Here is an 18,609-nt window from a genome sequence, read left to right as displayed (position 1 = left end):
CGAGCCCCCACTGATCCTGGTATTAAGTTCTGTAGGCCAGGGTGCTCTTACGGATGTATCTCATTGGAAGCAGATGTGTCTGAACATTTCCATGAATCTTTATTGAATTGATCAAGCGAACATAACGTACTGCTTGCCAGATTTTATTAAAGGAAATGCTTCTTCCCGCAAACACCCGCTGCTTTGTGCTACCCAATGTTTTTGAGGCTGCACTAGGTACAATAGGTTTCCCTCTTTAAATGATTTTAGTCCCAAGAGGTCTGCATGTGCCAGTAAAGGATTGAAAATATTTTCTATCTCTTATGGAATTGCCTTGGTACATTCGGGATGCTACTGTGAATTTAGAGAATGAATGGAAGAGACCATCCGGCAAGTCTGGTTTCAATAATGTGTGAACTTATCGAGCTTACCTTGCTAATTGAATTGCAATGTAAATTGACTTGCTTGTTTGCTTGAATTGTCCCCTGGCATCTAAACACACAGATTGATTTAGCTTTGGCTACGTATAAACACGATGTTGTACTTTGCAGTCTTCTGCATACTGGCATGTCACTGTTGGGTGCATAGGTCAGATGTATGTAATACTCGGGGGAGTACAACTGGTTTATTGTCAATGCCTTCTCACAAAGGCTCAAATACTCTCTCAGCAAGCCTAATTTTAGCCGATATCAACATCAGTCAACAGCATAAGTAACAGTGCAACAATTGAACAAGTCGCCCTGCTTCATGCGTCAATTGGTTGGCGTAACCGAAGCCATTTATTTTACCCTATTTACGCGACGACAATCGGGATAGGTGTCTGGATTTGTCAAGGCAAGCAACAGTTTTTTGCAAATATTCATTTAACATCGCAGTCAATGGCTAGCATGTAACCATACCGTAGGCTATATCCCAGGATTGGTGTACTGGTTTGTAATAGCAAAATCAGGGTTTTCAACAAATATTCAGTTTTACACTTAATAGCGAGTACCTTGTTCCTGGTATGTAATCGTACATCGCACTTTTGTTCTTTTTCGTTTCATAGGTCCTGGCTGGCGCATTTCTCTTTAATTAATATTGATTTAACAGATTGTTTATGAAGTCCCGAGCACGCCGCATTGGTGCTTCGATGTACAATGGTGCCCGCGGAATCCGGCTATGATATCGCTAGGTTCGTTTGACGGCAATATCACCTTTCATTCGCTGATGGGGGGTTCTGCAGTCGATATGGAAATGCCCAATCAGCAACGCCAAGACGCGGTGAGCTCTTTCTCTTATTTCGAGGTGCTAGGAAATGAGAAAGAGAGAGAGAGTTCAAGAATGACTGTCTGGTTATTTTGACTCTGCTGACTTCAATGATGAATAGGTCCATGCAGCCGTGGCTATTTTCCTTTAACCTAAGGAGCTTGGCGGATGTTGGTGTCGAAAAGATAACAGTTTGTGCTAGGCATCATCGCTATTTCTAATAAGAATATGAAATGAGGATAATTTTTACTAATTGCTATGTTGCCATTGCCGAAATTCATGACATGTCGACGGTACAATGTAGCGAATTTTGGCATTATCATAGAGGCTAGCAAACAGCAAAGTCATAAGTATTTCAAAAGAAACCGAACAAACAAAATCAAGTTAGTGGTTTTAAGCAATAGAACATCAATTGAAAATGAAACATCAAAAAGCCAGTAGCAAATATCTCATTGAATTGAAGTTTCCGGTTTGCTTTTAACGTCCACACGTTTTTCTAAATTACGTTTTGGTTAATTTTGATTTTCAAAGGTTTTGGATTTTACCAGTCCCCTTGCAAAAAAAATTTGCGACCACTGCCATAACTCACAAACAGAATCAAGATCATCGTCATATCAATTTCCGTTAATAAGCTTTTAATTTTGTCCATCTCAGCTCGCAGAGTCCTTCGGCGGAAGCGCCCTGATGGACGCCCCGGTCCAGCAAGCTCCCACCCCCAAAAAAGTAGTGGCGGATCCACTGAAGAACCCACCCAAGTGGATCTACAAGACTTGTAGCGCGACGTTTTCGGTAATCATTTCGTTGTATTTCCAGCAGCCTATTTCCGTCGTCTGTTAACGATTCTTTGGTTACGATTTCAGTTTGGGGGCAAACTCGTGGTAGTGGAAAATCAGAAGGCGCCTGCTGCGAATCAAGTACCCGTAAAGACAGTTACAATTCAACAGGTACATGTAGTACCGCACCAGACATTTAACCGTGCGTAGGGCAGAGACTGAGTATCAGCTTTGGCTTTGCCAACTGAAATATTGCACCAGTTCACCATCTCTAAATCTGCGCTATAACAATGTTAACAAGTTATTAATAATGGGAAATAAAAGTGACGGAATAGCAGCGAAGACCATTGAATTTTCTGCGTTTTGGCTCGGTTTAGTCATACAATTTCTTGCCCGTGTAGCGCTCATTACTGACTTTACTAATCTAATATCCCAGGGCCGCTCTTGATAAGGAAAGCCACAATTTAGTTTAGGCTTTAGTTATCTTACTCGGTGACATTAGTGGGCACATAGGGCAACTTGTGATTTCCCCTGTTTTTTTTTATTCCTATATAGCCAACCTATGATATAATAATGGTATCTGTATCTGATATCTATATCGTCTTACATGCATTTCTTGCCCCAGTACATCTTTCGTCGATAAAATATAGCTCTTGGTGCTTGTTATCTTGAATCTATTCTCATTACTGAACTCAAGTTATTCCATATATAGGCTACTGGTCTCACATTTGAGTACTCGAATAATTGTGCACAGCCCTAGCAATCATGAATAAATTTACTTTATTGTCATACCTTGGTGTTGGTTAGTCCTGAAGAAAATCTGTAATTTTCATTAAGACCTTCTATTTTTACCTTTCGAAAGGCTCGCCCTTATTTCATCCCATGCCATATGTTTTGCCAACCAAGTCTGTACCTACAGAAGGAATTCATGTACCATCTAAAAATAGTACATAAAACGTAAGCTCTCTCTTTGCCCCGGTTATTCAAAATTTCATGCTGGTTACATCATATTTTGTGTTACAATTGTTGATATACAATGTTCATTCCAATTCTGTACTAGTTAGTTGCTGCCTATTACCTCTGTCATGATTATACTATATAATTGTATATTGAAGCTCTGTACCTCCGAGAAGCTCACGTTGAAATATACTTGGCCAAACCCAATTTTATGTTCCGCGCTGCGCTTGATTGATATTTGACCTTTGTAATTACAAAATCTGTTATGCAATTGTGTATGTATCTTTTATGATGACTTGTGAGGTTTATTCGTCTCAATTTATCCACTAGTCATCAAATATGGATGCACGGTAGCGATTGTCCGTTCTGGGCCGTTCAGTTACAGCTTGCTTTATCGATGCAGGTGGTGACAGAGAGTAGCTTTGTGAAACGTTCCGAAGAGCTTCAAAGCACCTTGACCTCGAATCAGTTTGCCGAGTATTGTCAGAAGAAGATGGAATCTGCGGAAACCGTGTTTGAGGAAGACTTGTGGAGTTTTATGAAGGTTGGTTTTGTGTGGCGAAATTAGCGATCTAGCAGCTTAAATCTGGTATATATGTTGCTTAGTGGTGGTCAGAGCAGTCAGCTTTGCTACTCTTGTCTACTGTCTACTCATTTAGTAGCTTAAGAGTTACTTTCAAGACCTGTTAGAACAAGGGTCACCAACATGTGGCCTAGCATGCGACCCTCGTCATATTTTGCAGCCCGATTTGAGATTTCGGAAGAACCCTTAGTAAGCCGTTTTGAAATGCTGAAATTGATTTCAGTTGAAAATATTATTGTTTTTCAAAATAAGCTATTCTCCTGTGCCAAGCAGCACTATTCTTCACTAGACGATATGGGCTTGGCGGTAGTAATAACATTCCATGGCGGAAAAATTGGCTGATATCAATGGGTGTTAGGGTTGCTCATACATTACTTTTTTTCCTAATAGGCATATTGCCTTGACGTGCAATGGCCCAGACAATGCCAAGACCGAGACGCGTAGAAAATGGCTTTGGGCTTCCCAACGAGATCAAGCTTTACGAGCAGATAGTTTTCCAGCGAGTGTCTAGCCAACTCCAATATCGATTCTTAAGCCGCTGAAAAGTGTTGTCGGGTCGTTCAAAATGGAATGAAAGCGTTGATAATGATATTTTTGTTGTATCTGTATTTCTTTAATAAGATATCGTTTCTTTTGTGATAACTATTCCTGCCTCGTCCATGTTAGAGAGCACAGCATTGCACCGACATAAAGTTTTAAAAGACGCGGTGTGCCGATGTGGCCTATTTTGTGTGGATAACAAATTCATTCGGCCCGCGGCTTCTACAAAATTTGAAAAGTGACCTGTGCCACGTTTCGAGTTAATTACCCCTGTGTTTAAAGAAGTAGGCAAGAGTAATTCCTTCTTCATCTCATTAGTGGGTGATAAGTTTGACCACTGGTGAAAGTAACCCTGTAAGTCAAAGGTTACCAACTGAAAACGGGTCATGGCCACTTTTCAAATTTAGTAGAGGCCGCGGCCTGCAAGAATGCAATATCAAGACAACGTAGGCCAAACAGTTGAGCAACTATGTTTTTAAATCTTGACGTCAGTAGGCTACAACGTTGTGTTCTCCAACATGGGCGACGGACATAGTAACCACAAAAGAAGTAATATTTTATCAAAGAAATACAAATACAACAAATTGTATGAGGATTAACAACTTCATTTTTCCTAACTAAGAGCTGCACACGATACCTGACGACAAAATAATCGATATTGTGGCTAGCGAGATACGGTACTAGCTGAAAGACTATCTCCTGGTAGTGTTTGATCTTTGTGGGGATGCCTTAAGCTGCTTTCTAAGTGTTTCGGTCATGGCAGAGTCTTGGCCATGGCACATAAAGGCAATATGCCCATTCATATCAGTTGATTCTCCGTGGATGGAAAGCTGTTGCCATCACCGAAATCGTCTCAGCTCAGCTCTCGGGAATAGTGTTGTTGGACACAGGAGTACAACAATATTTTGAAACTCAAGTCAATTTCAGCATTTCCAATGCTGTAAGTAGTTCCCGGTTTCTAATCCTTACCCCGCAAGCACTATTTAACCTGTTATTTTTTCTGATTTATTTACTCTGTCGCATATGGGATGGGTGTATTGTAATTATCTTCTTTGTGGAAGATGTGAAATTTTCTATGGCACTCTCGTTCTTCTTGCAGGCTAAATTCGAACCCGAACCAAGGAAAGAGTTTTTGCATTTGCTCGGCTACGACCACGCTAAGATCAAGAGCAAGGTGAGTACACGAGTCTTAATCGAGATTCTGTGCTGGGTTAGAATTCACTTTTTTCTTTCTACCCAGATCACTGGCCTGATTGGTCCCACCGAAGAGGAAAACTTGTCAGCCAAAATGGAAGGTCTCACTGCCAGCGTTGCGGTGAGGATACCTGTAGTTAAACGTGACATAGCTGAGAATGGGGGTTGAAATTGAAATATTGAAAAAATTCTGTATTCAGCGCAAAACATTAGACAATTTGTGGAATGTGAAACATTAAACTGAGTAATAAGGGACAAGTGACAATTTCATTTCAATGTCAATGTTGACGGACATTTGATCGAATAATAATTTAAACTTAGCTTGGTTCTATTTCATACGAGTTCCATTTCATTCGAGTTACAAATGGCAATGGTGTACATTTCAGTGACAAATAACTAGTATGTTAGGGTCGAATCGGTCCATAGAGTGACAAATATTCAAGTGACATTTGGGTTAGAGGTTAGAGTTGATTATTTGGCTAGAACGTGCCAATGTGTCGCAATAAAGAAAATAAATTCCGTCACTCAAACGATTAAAACGACACTTTTCGATGTGGCACTCCAAGAAACCGTATTTATGTCTATCAAATGAGCTACCACTCCAGTATTGGGATATAGTACATATCCACATAATAGTCAAAAACCAATGCCAGAATCAGCCTTGTATAGTGTTGAATATTCAATTTAATTTACATAACCAAGCAATATAAAGCCGTTGCCTTCTCTAGTCTTCCGAATCCGGAGATGGGTCTGATGCGTTCGAGGTAATTGCTGCTACCCAGTCTGCCGTGTCACTTTCCAGCTCCAATGCCAGTCCCAGCAAGCAACAGCTCGTCATACCGTCTGGGGATGGGGGTAAGTTAACGTCTCCATGTATTTTTGCGTCTCAAATAATACAAGAAGCGTTCGAAATGCATGTGGAAGTAATGGGTAGAAAATTTGAATCTTTTGTTCGTTACTTTCAAACGTTAAATACTTTATCATAGATTTATTTGGAAACTATGTATTGCTAATTGTATTTTTACCTTGATTAGCATCGAGCGAATTTGAATTAGCCAACTCTGCCGCATTGTCCGATGGTTATGTAGCCTACGGTAGTCCGAGTTCAAGGCAAACAGCTTGTACGAAATCGGAATGTATGTCATTGGTGAAGTCCTGCACTTTCCTATGTTATTTTGCGTGTCTGCATCAAAAGAATTTAGCTGACTTTAGCCTGATCTAAATAGATCCGTGGCTTAGTTTTAATGTTTGCATGCATGCATGTTGCTTTCTTCTTCATGTTTTAATGGTATAGCTTTTCATCCCATAACGATATCCACAGCCTCCAATATCTAACCAGACCCGACAAATTCAGGAGAACCCGTTAATGGTGTTGACGTTTTGGAGAAGGGAGCGAGCCGATTGTCGTATCTTCAAGAAGGTGCCAGACTGATTAGTTTTGAATACTTGCCGTTAATTTGCAGTGGAAATATTAATCGGCATTTTGCCTCGATTGAAGTGGATGGCTTAGATTTTGTAATTGCGGCGATAGATTGATTGATCTTCTGGATGTCAGACGTTGAATCGGTAATTTGGAGTTTGTTCTAAAGTAGGGTTGACACATTCGTAGCTAGGTACCTGCACTGGCTGCCTGTAATCTCAAAGAATACTGTAAAACGCTGAACACTTTTCAGCTGTAACTCAGTTCTGATAAGGTGATAGCATTGATGAAACTAAGACATCAATCGATGCTCTGTGACAAGTGGCCAGTAAGAAGAACTGCTTTTTACTGTAGCTTCGGTACGTTGCATCTACTTCTGTTGGTACCTGCTTTGATGATTTTTGCCCACTTCAACTCACGATAATATTCAAGTCATGTTCCCCATTCTTTACTGACTTGATTATATAGCTTTGAATTTTCTCGGGAGTTCATTTTCAATTCTGCCAAGTACCTAGCGTGTTAAAGAATTAGCCAGATTGAATTTCTAAACTGAATTCGCAACTAGATTCGTGTCAACCAATGTTGTTACGTCAAATTCAAATTGACCAGGGTACGTAGTTTTATCGACACAACCACCTTTTAGACACCCAATAAGTATTGATGATGTATTTGCATGTTAACACACACTTACCGTCCTACAGATTTCAAAGCCATGACTTTAGCATAAGCAAAACTCTCTCTAAACCCACGCACTCTTGGCTATGGTATCTCTGTCACAATAAATTGTGACAACTCAGTGTCATCTGTTCGAAGTCAAATTAATGAAATGAAGAATAACTTTATTGCATATAATAAGAGAAGTGTTGGCAGCGTGATGTTAATATTGAACTGAAGATAGGATGATGTAAGAACGATCACTCGTTACCGCCGCCGAATAGCAACGCGTTCCAAGGCGTCTGCTTCTGCTTGCGTAGCATGATTGTGATCATGTCCCGTTGGACATTGTAACTTAGGCAAGACACAGGTCGGCGCAGTCTGTTCAGATAGAGTGTGCTTGTCATATTTCGCAATTCTTCACCGTCTGGCGTGTGCCTGACACATTCTTCCACTGTCAAGAGGAGATTGATTCCTGAAAGAAATCGTGATTTAATACATGAAACAAGATATAGTTGTAATGAAGCCATTCGATGTAGCGTCATTTTTACAATTGTGACTTGATATTACGGGGTTTAACTGCCGATTGTAGCATAGGAAAATGGAATAGGCTTGTGAAGGCACAAAACTCGTATTTCTCAACAAATAACATATTCAAATTGCCAAATTTATTTCACTCTTATTAGATCTTTAACTGACTCTCATCAGAAACGGATATGTAAGTAACTGTGGTTAAATGACTCGTTAGCAGCATGTAACTACGCACAGTTATAATATAGCAGAGACAAACTCGTAACTCAAGCTATACAAATTACCTAATGACACCACAGCACTAAGAAAATCGGTTCCTAATGACCTTCACTGAATAAAATATTAAATTTTTGTCAAAGCTATGTCAATTAAACATTGTTTCAATGTACAAAGCGCATCTTCCATTATTGTGCATTCATAGTACTAGTGGCTCAGTTCTGGGGAAGTGCGCATTCAAAGTGATCTTACAAATTGAATTTACCAACTTTGATTAGGCTTACGTAGACTTTCTGTTGAATTCTGATGCGCTTGTAGGTGATATTTGAGTGCTATATATATAATATTACCTGCAGCAGAAATATTGCACGATGATGATGTGGAATTTGTAATCGCATGCGCGTCAGACTTTTAATTGGCTTCGATTGCCTAAATGCTTGCTAGTGGATAACACAAATAGATGTATTGATCATTTGTTTTAGTGAATTCATATTTAAATTGGGGTGGACAATCTGGATATCTGGGTTCATGGATATGGAGCCCTGTTTGAATATGTATTGAGTAACGCGTTTCTTTTCATCTGCTTTTGACATCTAGGTGTGACTAAATTCACTTGGTCGGCATTTGACGAGTATTGCATGTTTTCGTTACGCTATCCAAACTCAAACGTAGACGCTGTAGGCTTATTACTCTGTCTTACCATTGGTTTTGACTTGGATGTTCTTGCTCTGTATCAGATGTATACCGGAGTAGGATACGAATATCTTGACGAATTTTTGGTTTTCGCTCCAATTGTACGAAGCAATCTTGCCGCTTGTTTGCGTTCCCTCAGTTGATATTGCAGTTGGCTGTGTTATAATAATTTGATCAACGTTACTTCCTAATGGCAAGGCTTGGGTTTGGGATTCTTTTTATGTCATATCAATCAACCGGCTCGCTATATAAAGAGCTGAAAACTGTTTGTAAAAACGTTGGACCAAAAAGTCAATATTCCAAACCTAGTCATGCCTAAAATACTTTAAAAAACTATAAAATATAGATGTGTGCGAGCATTCTAAGTTACTGACTACCATAGCTTCATAGCCACACGAACCTTGTTGTCAGTGAGTTGCGACGCCTGTATCCGTAAATTGGTCCCGAAATCTGTGCTCGCTGATCTGATACGAGGTCGTTCTGGGCTTTCTAGAGTTGAATAAACACAATTGGTAAATAGGTGATGTGTACAGCCGCTGTAGCTCGGTGGTTAGGTCTCATGATCTGCTGGCCCGGGTTTAATCCCATCGTCAGCTGTCACACGAAAGCCCAGCTAGTATCAAGTATAATCTATTTCAGTGCCTGTCCCTTGCCTGATAAAAGGGACAGGGCATACATACATCTATTGAGCTCTTTAGTCATTGCGGTGGTCTAGTTTTGCTATCGGCAGAGAGCACCAGTGTCGTTTTATTAGCAAACATTGGTGATATCGGTATCAGTTTGAAACTCTGATATCGGTTGAGATCTAGTAATTAATAAGAAGACGTGGCGAGAGTAGCCATCATTGCTACTCAAGTAGAAGTAGAAATAACTCTGTCAAGTGTAAATTTCTACTCAATTACACGTGGAAGTAGGAATTTCCAGGACTTTCTACTTGACAAATTCCAAGACTTTAACAAATTCCAAGATTTTAAATGTAAAAAGTAAGTGGAACGACTGATAACACCGCAAGTAGGTGGAATATTTGAAATTATATTCAGTTACGAAAATATAGGGCTTTAATTCGTGCCTCCTGGCAAGGTGACTCGTAAAAGTGATACAAAGGAATCCCAAAGACATTTGGATCAGCCTAATCGTGATCTCCCTCCCCCTCAATGCAAAACATGCACAGTTTGACTCACGTAATCCTAAAGCCAATGATTTTGTTCTCTTGATGGCTCCCATGCGAATAAGGCTGTCGAGGCTGATCGTTGTTCCTTCTGACGAGTTGTCAGCAGTTTGTGTTTCAACTGTTGCCACGGTCGGCGATACTTGCGCTGAGAATTCTCTCTTTTCTGTAATATTGTCCGTCTGAACGGCGACAGTCTTGAAAGTTTTTTGTGGCGACATTCCCTTGTCAGGATCAGCCGTTCCCCCCTCCTTTAATCTTCCGTAGGCTCCGCTCGACGTGGTTTGTGTGCCGTTATTGGAAAGGTGACCAAATAAGTTCCACGGTCGTACTTGGAGACGCTTGGAACGTGTCGTGTGCGAGGTTTTGTCATCTTCTTTCTGAGTGTGGCTCAAAGCACCGCCCATTTCAGTCGGCTCTCTGGAAAGAATACGACAGTTTTCGGAAAAATTCCTGCTGTGCTAAATTGATATAACGGTTTCCCATTGTTTTGTCGTTCATAACCTCTGTGACATTACTTGTCCCTTGATGGCCTTGAAAATTTGTTCTGTGTGACCTGTGATGTTCCCATTTCAATATACTACACAACATTTACCGGTGATAGACACAATTGACGCTGTCTATTTTCCCCCGAACTAACATGTAAAGTCATTTTGAGTTTTGGTTTGTTTATTCATTTGTGACGTCTAGATCAAGTCAACTTGAAATGTAGTTTGTAGTGCACTAGTTCACTAATTTCACTCACTTTCAGTGCATTAATACGCGTTGACTGCAAGTAATTGTGACACCATGCTCGGCAATTTGCCAAAAGTTATTGTTACTTTGTGAAACGGAATTGTCACGTAGCGTCCTTTCTCGTCATGAGCTAAGTGACAGTACGGTATGTGTTTCCTGGTATTGATTGCTCTGCTTAGTTCGAAACGTATTCAAGACGTCCAAATGGTCAACGATTTCTTTAAAGCAAACTTGTTTTTTCAAGTTTGTTCCTCTTTCCAGCCATGTAGGCTATTTCATCAAATTTCGCATGCATGCAGTTGCTTGATACACAGGCTTAGCATAAGTGCAGTATTTCCGATTTCAGACACATATAAGATCTCACATCATAGCACGTGTAAAGTGCTATTGCTGCACTTAGACTTCCAAATCTGAACTCAAATTGTTTTTCGAGGATTGACCGTTGCAATTAAATCGATCAAGCTACAGTCTCATTTCTTATGAGCATGACGACTCATTAATTACATCCTTTGTGAGGATTTTATGGGTGTTTTTCAAAACTATATGCTCAAAACTCATGAATTTTAGGTCTACTGTTTCAACCTCATTAACGATCATTTCTGATTTGAACATACCTGTTTGCTTTGTCACCGATGATGGTTGTTGCTTCTTTTTCGCGATATGTCCTATCTACTGTCTCGTCACTGCTCTTAGCGGCCCGTTTCAGGCGCCTGTCTTCACGACTGTTAGAGATATCGAATTGCTCATCAAGGTCGACTTTAAAAACATATTGCGTTTCTGCACTCGGTTTGCCACTGGATTTCTTGGACTTTGATTCGCTACTCGTCTTTATAGCATCATCATCCGGATATAATGAGTTCTGCTGCCTCGCAGACGGCTCGTGTGTAGTGTCGCTGGTTTGGGAATTTTGAGTAGTTGCTGATTTTTCTTCGTGCTTATCGGTTGGGGATAACGTATCGTTATCACTGGTGCTACTGCCTTTTTTCCGACTAACAGGCTTGATGTCATCTTCGGAATACTGTAACACGCTTATTGGCAACCTTCGCGGACGCGATCTACTGAACCCATCTGAAGTTCGAGCCAGCTCTCTGCCTTCCAAGCTGGAATTTTTCCACGATAGATATTTGGATCTGCGTTTCAACGATCTTCTGCCTGCAGGCTTGTCTTCTTCGTTAACTTCACTCAGTGTTAGCAGCTTGTTAGATAATGCGGATGATGTAGACACGTTTGAAGAGATAGAGTTGTTTGAATCTTTTTTTGAAACCCTCTCGTGAATCGGAGATGTCAATATGGCTATCGGGTCGTCTTTTGGAATCTCTGTGTCGAATTCTCTGTATTTTGCGTCCCACTCATTCTCTTTCGATAAAGACTTTTTCATCTCTTCAAGGTTTTTCTTGCTTTCCACTACTTTCCAATGATATTCCTTTACGTCTAAAGACAGCGATTCCACTTTATTGCGAGATCTCCGTCTTTCCGATTGGTAAACTCTGCCTATTTGTTCTGTAGAGAGGAAGGAAATAGCCTGGTCTTCTGTCCGTGGGCTGGACACCAGCTGTCCGTCTTTGCTTGTGCTGGATGCACTTGACGGAGAGATTTCCTCGAGTGAATTAAGCCGGGTTGTTCTTTCCTGTAAGATAGGCATAACTTGATTTATATCGGTGTTTCTTTGGTCAACAGTATAATTTCAAACTTCATATAGCATTTTAATGACTGCTTATTGTAATGAAGGCTTGAATCTCAGCTATATAGTTTGATAACTTGGTTGAGTGTAGAGGATACCATTAAACTCAGCCTATGAAGCATTGTCTGGTGATTTGAAGACTAGCAGGTGCTATTCACCACAATATATCCTACAGAAGTAGGAATATGCAATGCTTGCTAGGTTGAACTTGAAATTGCGTTCATGCCAAGATGTCGAAATGTAAAGTGGTACAAAATACCTGGAATACACAGCCGTTTGTTGCATTTCTAACTAAGCTACTTTATCTCAAGAACAAGATACGTGAACGGTAATCCCATTGCGAGAACTGTTGATGGAATTCAAAATAGATGAAGTCTACATAATAGTAGCGCTACTTTTTATGGGCATAACTGACATTTCGGAGGCAATAAAATTAGTTCTAATGACTTGAAACTGTAAACTTTGATTCGACCAATTGAGGTCTACGCCTCTCCAATCCTGCCAGCAACAAATAATTATTCCAGAGTAGCAAGAATTCAACTTGTCAGTGCACGATACCTTTCTGAACTTGAATTCTTCACTTTTCCTTCTTCGTGACAAGGACGATTCCACATTATCGTTCTCGTCAAGCCTGACATGGTCACTGTTATATTCCTTTGATCTGAGTCTTCTGTCGCTTGTAGCAGGAGGTACCGCAAGCTTGCTGGTGACATCGACTACGGTCGGTTTTGAAGTCCTACGGCGGTTAGGCAACGTTGCGGATGAGTAGAGATTTCGTGGTCTTTGCCTGGATGTCTCTGACGCGGTAGAGGCTTCGTTTTCGTCACTTTTCTCGTAAAATTTGATCTTCATCCCGATGTTTGGTCGTCTGCTTTCAAGAGTCTTTCTCTGCTTCCTGTCCTTAGCTGGGTCTGACATCTTGTAGTGCTTGTGATCGAAATTGTTGGAGATGGTGCAGAAATATACGCCTGTTCGTAGGCTTGATGTTGCTGACTTGTTCGCTACATAACTTCTGATACACTTTTACATATTGGCTTATGGCAAACTTTAAAAACAGTTGCAAAATATGTAATAGTTTGTACTAGCTTAGTTCCCGTCGCAAATAAAGTACATGCATGAAGCACATAGGACACTCGGCAATCTTCTAGTCGATAGCCTGAGGCTCGAATGGTCTTCATGATTGCCAAATTTACATGTATCCAGCACTTTAGATTTCTTTTTGCAATACCGCTGGATATGATATTGATTGACAAGCCGTACGTACACACAACACAGACCTTTCCTGATGAATAGATACCTGTTTATTTACGTCACTCCTCCATAAATATGACATTGCCTTATTACGACAGGCGTGTGCATTCCTGTAACAAAAGAATAATCCTATAATGAGCCCCACCACCTATATCATGGTAATAAGACTGCGTTTGCTGACAACGCTTCAAGGTATAATTTGATATCCTTTCCTGATATAGCCTACTTTCCCATCGAGTTTTATACCAGGAGTCTATCACTTTTGTAAGCGGTGTTGCATGGAATGTTGAACGTAATATGCTGTACATTGCTGTAGTCTCACTTGCGCCAAACTATCTAATACCACACAATATTTACAGTATGCTACTCGGTGTTATCCCTCCCTTTTCCACTTGTGAGAATTACTATGTGAATGCCCTGGAGTGACTCAATTATTTATGATATCGAGTGTAAGCTCAATTTCCAAAGTTTCCACTCACTTTTGCAACGGCTAAATGACTTCCCAAATGCCATTATTCTATATCCTTGGAAAGTGATCTGAAAGAAATCTATTTTTTTCTAAAGTCTGCGCCTGCGTACCAATCATAGAACGCTAGATCTGATTGATTATTTATCACGAATTCAGAAAGTTTAAATCGTCACGTTTTCTGCTGCAGCTTGTAGTTTGGTAGCTGCCAAGTTTCAGTGTGACACTGTCTAAATATACACTAACATACTAAGCCGTGTGAAGTGATTGATTTAGTGTAGCTATCCCTTTTGCTTGACTGCCTACTACAATATCAAAAAGTTTCTGATTGTTTATAGCTTGAATTATAAGGCTTACCATGCAAGGCCAAGGAATTGCTTGGAACTATTTTCTTCTGATCATCCTCTTCAATACCAGGGAATCTTTATGCTCATTGTTCATTCAACTCTGACACATCCAGTCTCATGCCTTGCTAAGAATTCCTCGCTCCGTTGATTGCATAAAAGCTCTTGGCACTTGTGCTCATTACTACTTCCGCACTAGGCATACCACAGCATTCCGCCATGTGTTTACAATAAACTGACTAAAGAGTGTCTAATTTTCACCGTAAATATGTAGACGATTAGATTCTCAAAAGTTTCTAAATAACTTCTATCCTTTTTTTCTATCAAGTTGTGAAATTCTAAACAGTTTACTGGTCAACTGTCTTGATAATCTTAAGCGTGTGATTAGAGAGCATTGTCTATTGACATCAGCAGACCTGTTATGTATCTGTAACTTGCTCTATAGATAAATGAAAATATATAACCGATAAAGGAATTTTCAATTTTGATCTGAAATGTGATCATATCGCTTCTCTTTACTGTTACGTGATAGGAATTTCTTTTGTTACAACATCGTATTTAACGTAACTTGTGTACAGGTCATTGAGTTTGTGATCTGTAATTGGTGAGGAAGCATTGTTCGTCAAGCGTAACTCATCTAAGTTTAAGATTATTTTCAAGGCCCCTAGGATCTGAATTTTCTTTCCGATACAGATATAAACTCATTGGAGTGAATGAACTGCTTTTATTCAAGCATTATCTTGTAATTTTTCATCTAATAATAATCATTATTTTAAAACACTCGAGATTCTCATTCATAAATATTTTCCTTACTGGCTAAGCCAACCCATTCTGCCGGGCCATCTGCTACTGAGTGCTTGCGACATGATGTATATTTTTACCTTTCAGCGCACATGTTTTGCCCGAGTGCAATTGTTTGATCGGTTTTGCGCTTGAATTGCTCTGAATATGTCGTTTTCAGACCATCCCTATCTGGATTTGTTGGCTTTTGTGACTTGTCCTTAGCAGCTGTCATTCCAGGATTCGATCACAGGCTTGATTCAGTAGCCTATTTTTTTTTCTTGAAACAGTTTAGGACTGTAAGTTGCTGACATCTGGTTACGATTGTCCTATATTTACCACACATTTGCTAATACTAACAATGCTGAGAAGGTATTAACTGAAATATTCCTATTTATTGAGAGAAGTACAATTCAGAAGCTTTACCTGACCCAGATTTCCATACCTATAATAACATCATTTACTTAGGCTATATACCAACATAAGTATTAGTCAATCAAGGTCTCCTTCTGGGATTTTACGATGTAATGAATTGCCTATTGGCTCCTTGTTGACTGGTAATTCTGAATTTCCTTGCTGTCTGTACAAATAAGATGGTATGATAAACCTGCTATGGAGTTAATGCATATTGTCATATGCATACAATCAGTACAGATACATAATGTATGTATTTCTCAGTCGTAAATCCTGTGAACTGATACAAACTTGAGGCCTCCCCACACTCTTTCTATATACTTTGATTAAGCTTATTTCCTCGCATTACAATTGAACTGGTACCAATATATATGAAATTGATGCATGCAGTTTCTAGTTTGCCCGCATACAATTCTATCACGATATTTTTGATGGACATACACAAGCCAATTGTGATTCTGTTGATGTCCAGACTACATGTTAACTTATCTTATTCTGTGTAACGTTTTGGTAAAATTTGAATGAATGTAATGATTGCACATTTGAATAATGTTATTTCCATTTCAAATTTCAACTGATTACAATTGCTTGAAAAATGATGCCAGTATGTGTGAAAGTGTGCTGTTTGATACTAATCTGACTGTTGAAAATAAACGAGGTACCGATGCCATGTCTGCGTAGTTGACATGGGTAAGGGGCCTCAGTCTGTTGAGATCGAAGGTAATCGCGTGCCTTGCTTGGTTTCCAGATCCTGACAGTCTCATCAGCCAAGCTCTGCTGGTGGGCGACTATGAGTCGGCCGTGAATCTCTGTCTGCGGGAACAGCGAATGGCCGACGCGATTGTGTTGGCGATTACAGGCGGACAGCAGCTGTTGGAGAGAACCAGGAGGCAATACTTTGCCAAATCGTCATCCAAAATCGGACGGGTATGTTCTTACTCCGTATGTTTGCCTAGGACACTGTAGTACAGAGGTGGCCAACCTGCGGCCATAGAAGAAAATTTGTGCGGCCTGTCAACTCTTCTTTCAATTAGTATGTGTTGGCAGCCGTCGACATGCAAATTGAATTTAGTAATTTGTACTCCCGAATTTATGATTGATTGTAATTAATCGTGAATTTTTTAATGCGAATTGGTATTTCGATTTTAATATAGTAGCGCCTCACATAGAAATACCAACATCGAATCATATGCTCCTCAGGAAAGAAATTTCTTCTGGTACGTTCGTGCGATTCCAATATATTTTCGCTATACCGACAATCCTGGTGGAAGGTCAAGAAATAACAACATGCAACAAAGTGACAATAACAATTGGCCCATCCAAAGCTGAATCATCATTTATAGCTTAAGCCTTAAATCTTTATCAGCGAATGTGATCACATGAGCTGAGAAAGGATAAATGTTTGATAGTAATGTGTGAAACTATTATTAATAGTGACAAAATACATTCGTGAATCTAAAAAATATTTCACGCTCTATGCAACCATAAGCAATCCCATAACATGACCACTCGAAATTTCGGTGCACGTAGTAAGTTGATATGCTTAAATAGAATAGTCTGGAAATGGACATGGACAATTTAACATGGGTACTTGACATCCGGCTGGTTCATTACGACTATGCCCTGGAATTGTGCTAGATGAAAATTCAAAATGCGGCCGTGAATAGCAAAAACCAACCCTGGGCTAGCAAATTGAATTTTCTTGACACCAATGGAGAGCTATGCAAACATCAGCATGATGGCAATATGGTGTTTGAGTGTTCCGAATCTGAGGCGATTTTTTGCCTGTATCACCTGCCCGATTGGTTATGGTTAGTTATGACGTCCTTGTACTTTTTCAGAGTAGTCAAGTAGATTAGACTTGCTTCTGCTGCAAGTGGTTATGTTCTCGACTACTTGTGCTTCTACTTGATAATATTTGAAGCAAAACTACTTATGTCATGGATTGTGAAAATCAGAAAGCAATTGGGTGATGAGTGTAGATTTATTTTGAATTTTACGAGTGAAATTGGGGAAAGAACTGTGTGAAATAGCCGCTGCATTGTGGTAGCTGCATATAGTTTCATTAGTAATTTACAAGTATTAGTTATTTGTAAAGTAGAATCTCCGATTGACTCCCAAAGCTAGCCTACCCAACTCTAAGACCTAATCTGCTAATCCGTGATATAATGAAACCGGAAGTCTTGTATATCAGGTGCGATAATTGAAAAATCAGGCCCGGAAATTTCTTCGGTTTTTTTTTGAAGTTATGTCTTTAAAGTGAGAAAAATGAGTATATCATGAATTCGTGGTCTTCAATATCACTCAAGAGTCACAGAAGTGAACCTGACTTGAACTCGATATTAAATAGTAAACACTATGACTTGCACTCGTATTCGAGTCAAAACTACCGGGGTTCGAGTCAAATTGACTTGTGACTTGAAACCCCGGGACTTGGTTACGACCTTGGTATTTTATTTACACAGCTCATGCTAGCCGTGGCCACCAAGAACTACGCCGATATTGTGTCGTCCTGCGATCTTTCGAACTGGAAAGAAGCACTCGCCACGGTGCTGACTTACTCGAGCCAAGAGGAAATGAACGTGCTTTGCGGTAAGAGTCTCCAACTGCACGCGTTTGATTTTATCATTCGAATCCGTATAACTCGTTTTCAGGAAATAGTTGATAACCTTAAAGACTATATGCTACTCTGGGTCCTTTTGATACTCTTTAAATCCTTATTCCAGTCGAAGTTACAATATAGCATCCTCTGCTGGTGGGGCTACCAGTGTTAGTGCATTCGAGCCACTGCAAAAACTACAACATCAAGTCCTCCGTATCGTAGCCGGGGCCCCAGGGGGACCAGGCATGTGCGTCCATCAAATCACTGCTCATTCGGTGGCCTACATAAAAGATATGCGGAAACTATAAATATCAAAGTTTATGTGTCAGTTTCATTGCGGTCACTGCCCCAAAAATTTCAATGAATTCTTTACCTCGCATTCA

General features: G+C 40.0%; 2 protein-coding genes across 9 annotated transcripts in view; one reads left to right on the top strand and one right to left on the bottom strand.

The window, feature by feature from the left end:
• Positions 1-18,609, top strand: part of LOC145458893 (protein transport protein Sec31A-like) — a 42,875-nt gene that overhangs the window by 5,216 nt on the left and 19,050 nt on the right. For 7 of the 8 annotated variants that reach the window (XM_080337395.1, XM_080337399.1, XM_080337398.1 and 4 more), the window contains exons 7-16: positions 1,069-1,239; positions 1,879-2,013; positions 2,085-2,168; positions 3,358-3,498; positions 5,177-5,251; positions 5,318-5,392; positions 6,000-6,126; positions 6,626-6,691; positions 16,373-16,551; positions 18,090-18,216. In XM_080337395.1, the coding sequence (XP_080193521.1) occupies positions 1,069-1,239; positions 1,879-2,013; positions 2,085-2,168; positions 3,358-3,498; positions 5,177-5,251; positions 5,318-5,392; positions 6,000-6,126; positions 6,626-6,691; positions 16,373-16,551; positions 18,090-18,216 (1,180 nt within the window). The remainder of the gene's footprint in view (positions 1-1,068; positions 1,240-1,878; positions 2,014-2,084; positions 2,169-3,357; positions 3,499-5,176; positions 5,252-5,317; positions 5,393-5,999; positions 6,127-6,625; positions 6,692-16,372; positions 16,552-18,089; positions 18,217-18,609) is intronic. The other variant, XM_080337396.1, reaches the window with a different exon arrangement.
• LOC145458895 (uncharacterized) lies at positions 7,514-15,030 on the bottom strand. Its single transcript, XM_080337400.1, has 6 exons — positions 12,928-15,030; positions 11,303-12,315; positions 9,967-10,373; positions 9,186-9,274; positions 8,793-8,940; positions 7,514-7,820 (listed from the first exon to the last, which is right to left on the bottom strand). Exons 1-6 carry the CDS (start codon positions 13,285-13,287, stop codon positions 7,606-7,608), a joined length of 2,232 nt encoding a protein of 743 aa, XP_080193526.1. The 5' UTR covers positions 13,288-15,030; the 3' UTR covers positions 7,514-7,605.

This window comes from Botryllus schlosseri, chromosome 16, assembly GCF_051294905.1.
Source record: "Botryllus schlosseri isolate E-star chromosome 16, Bs_hap1, whole genome shotgun sequence".
Classification (NCBI taxonomy): domain Eukaryota; kingdom Metazoa; phylum Chordata; class Ascidiacea; order Stolidobranchia; family Styelidae; genus Botryllus; species Botryllus schlosseri.
Note: the sequence above shows the minus strand (reverse complement) of the source record. Positions and strands in the feature narration are given on the sequence as shown.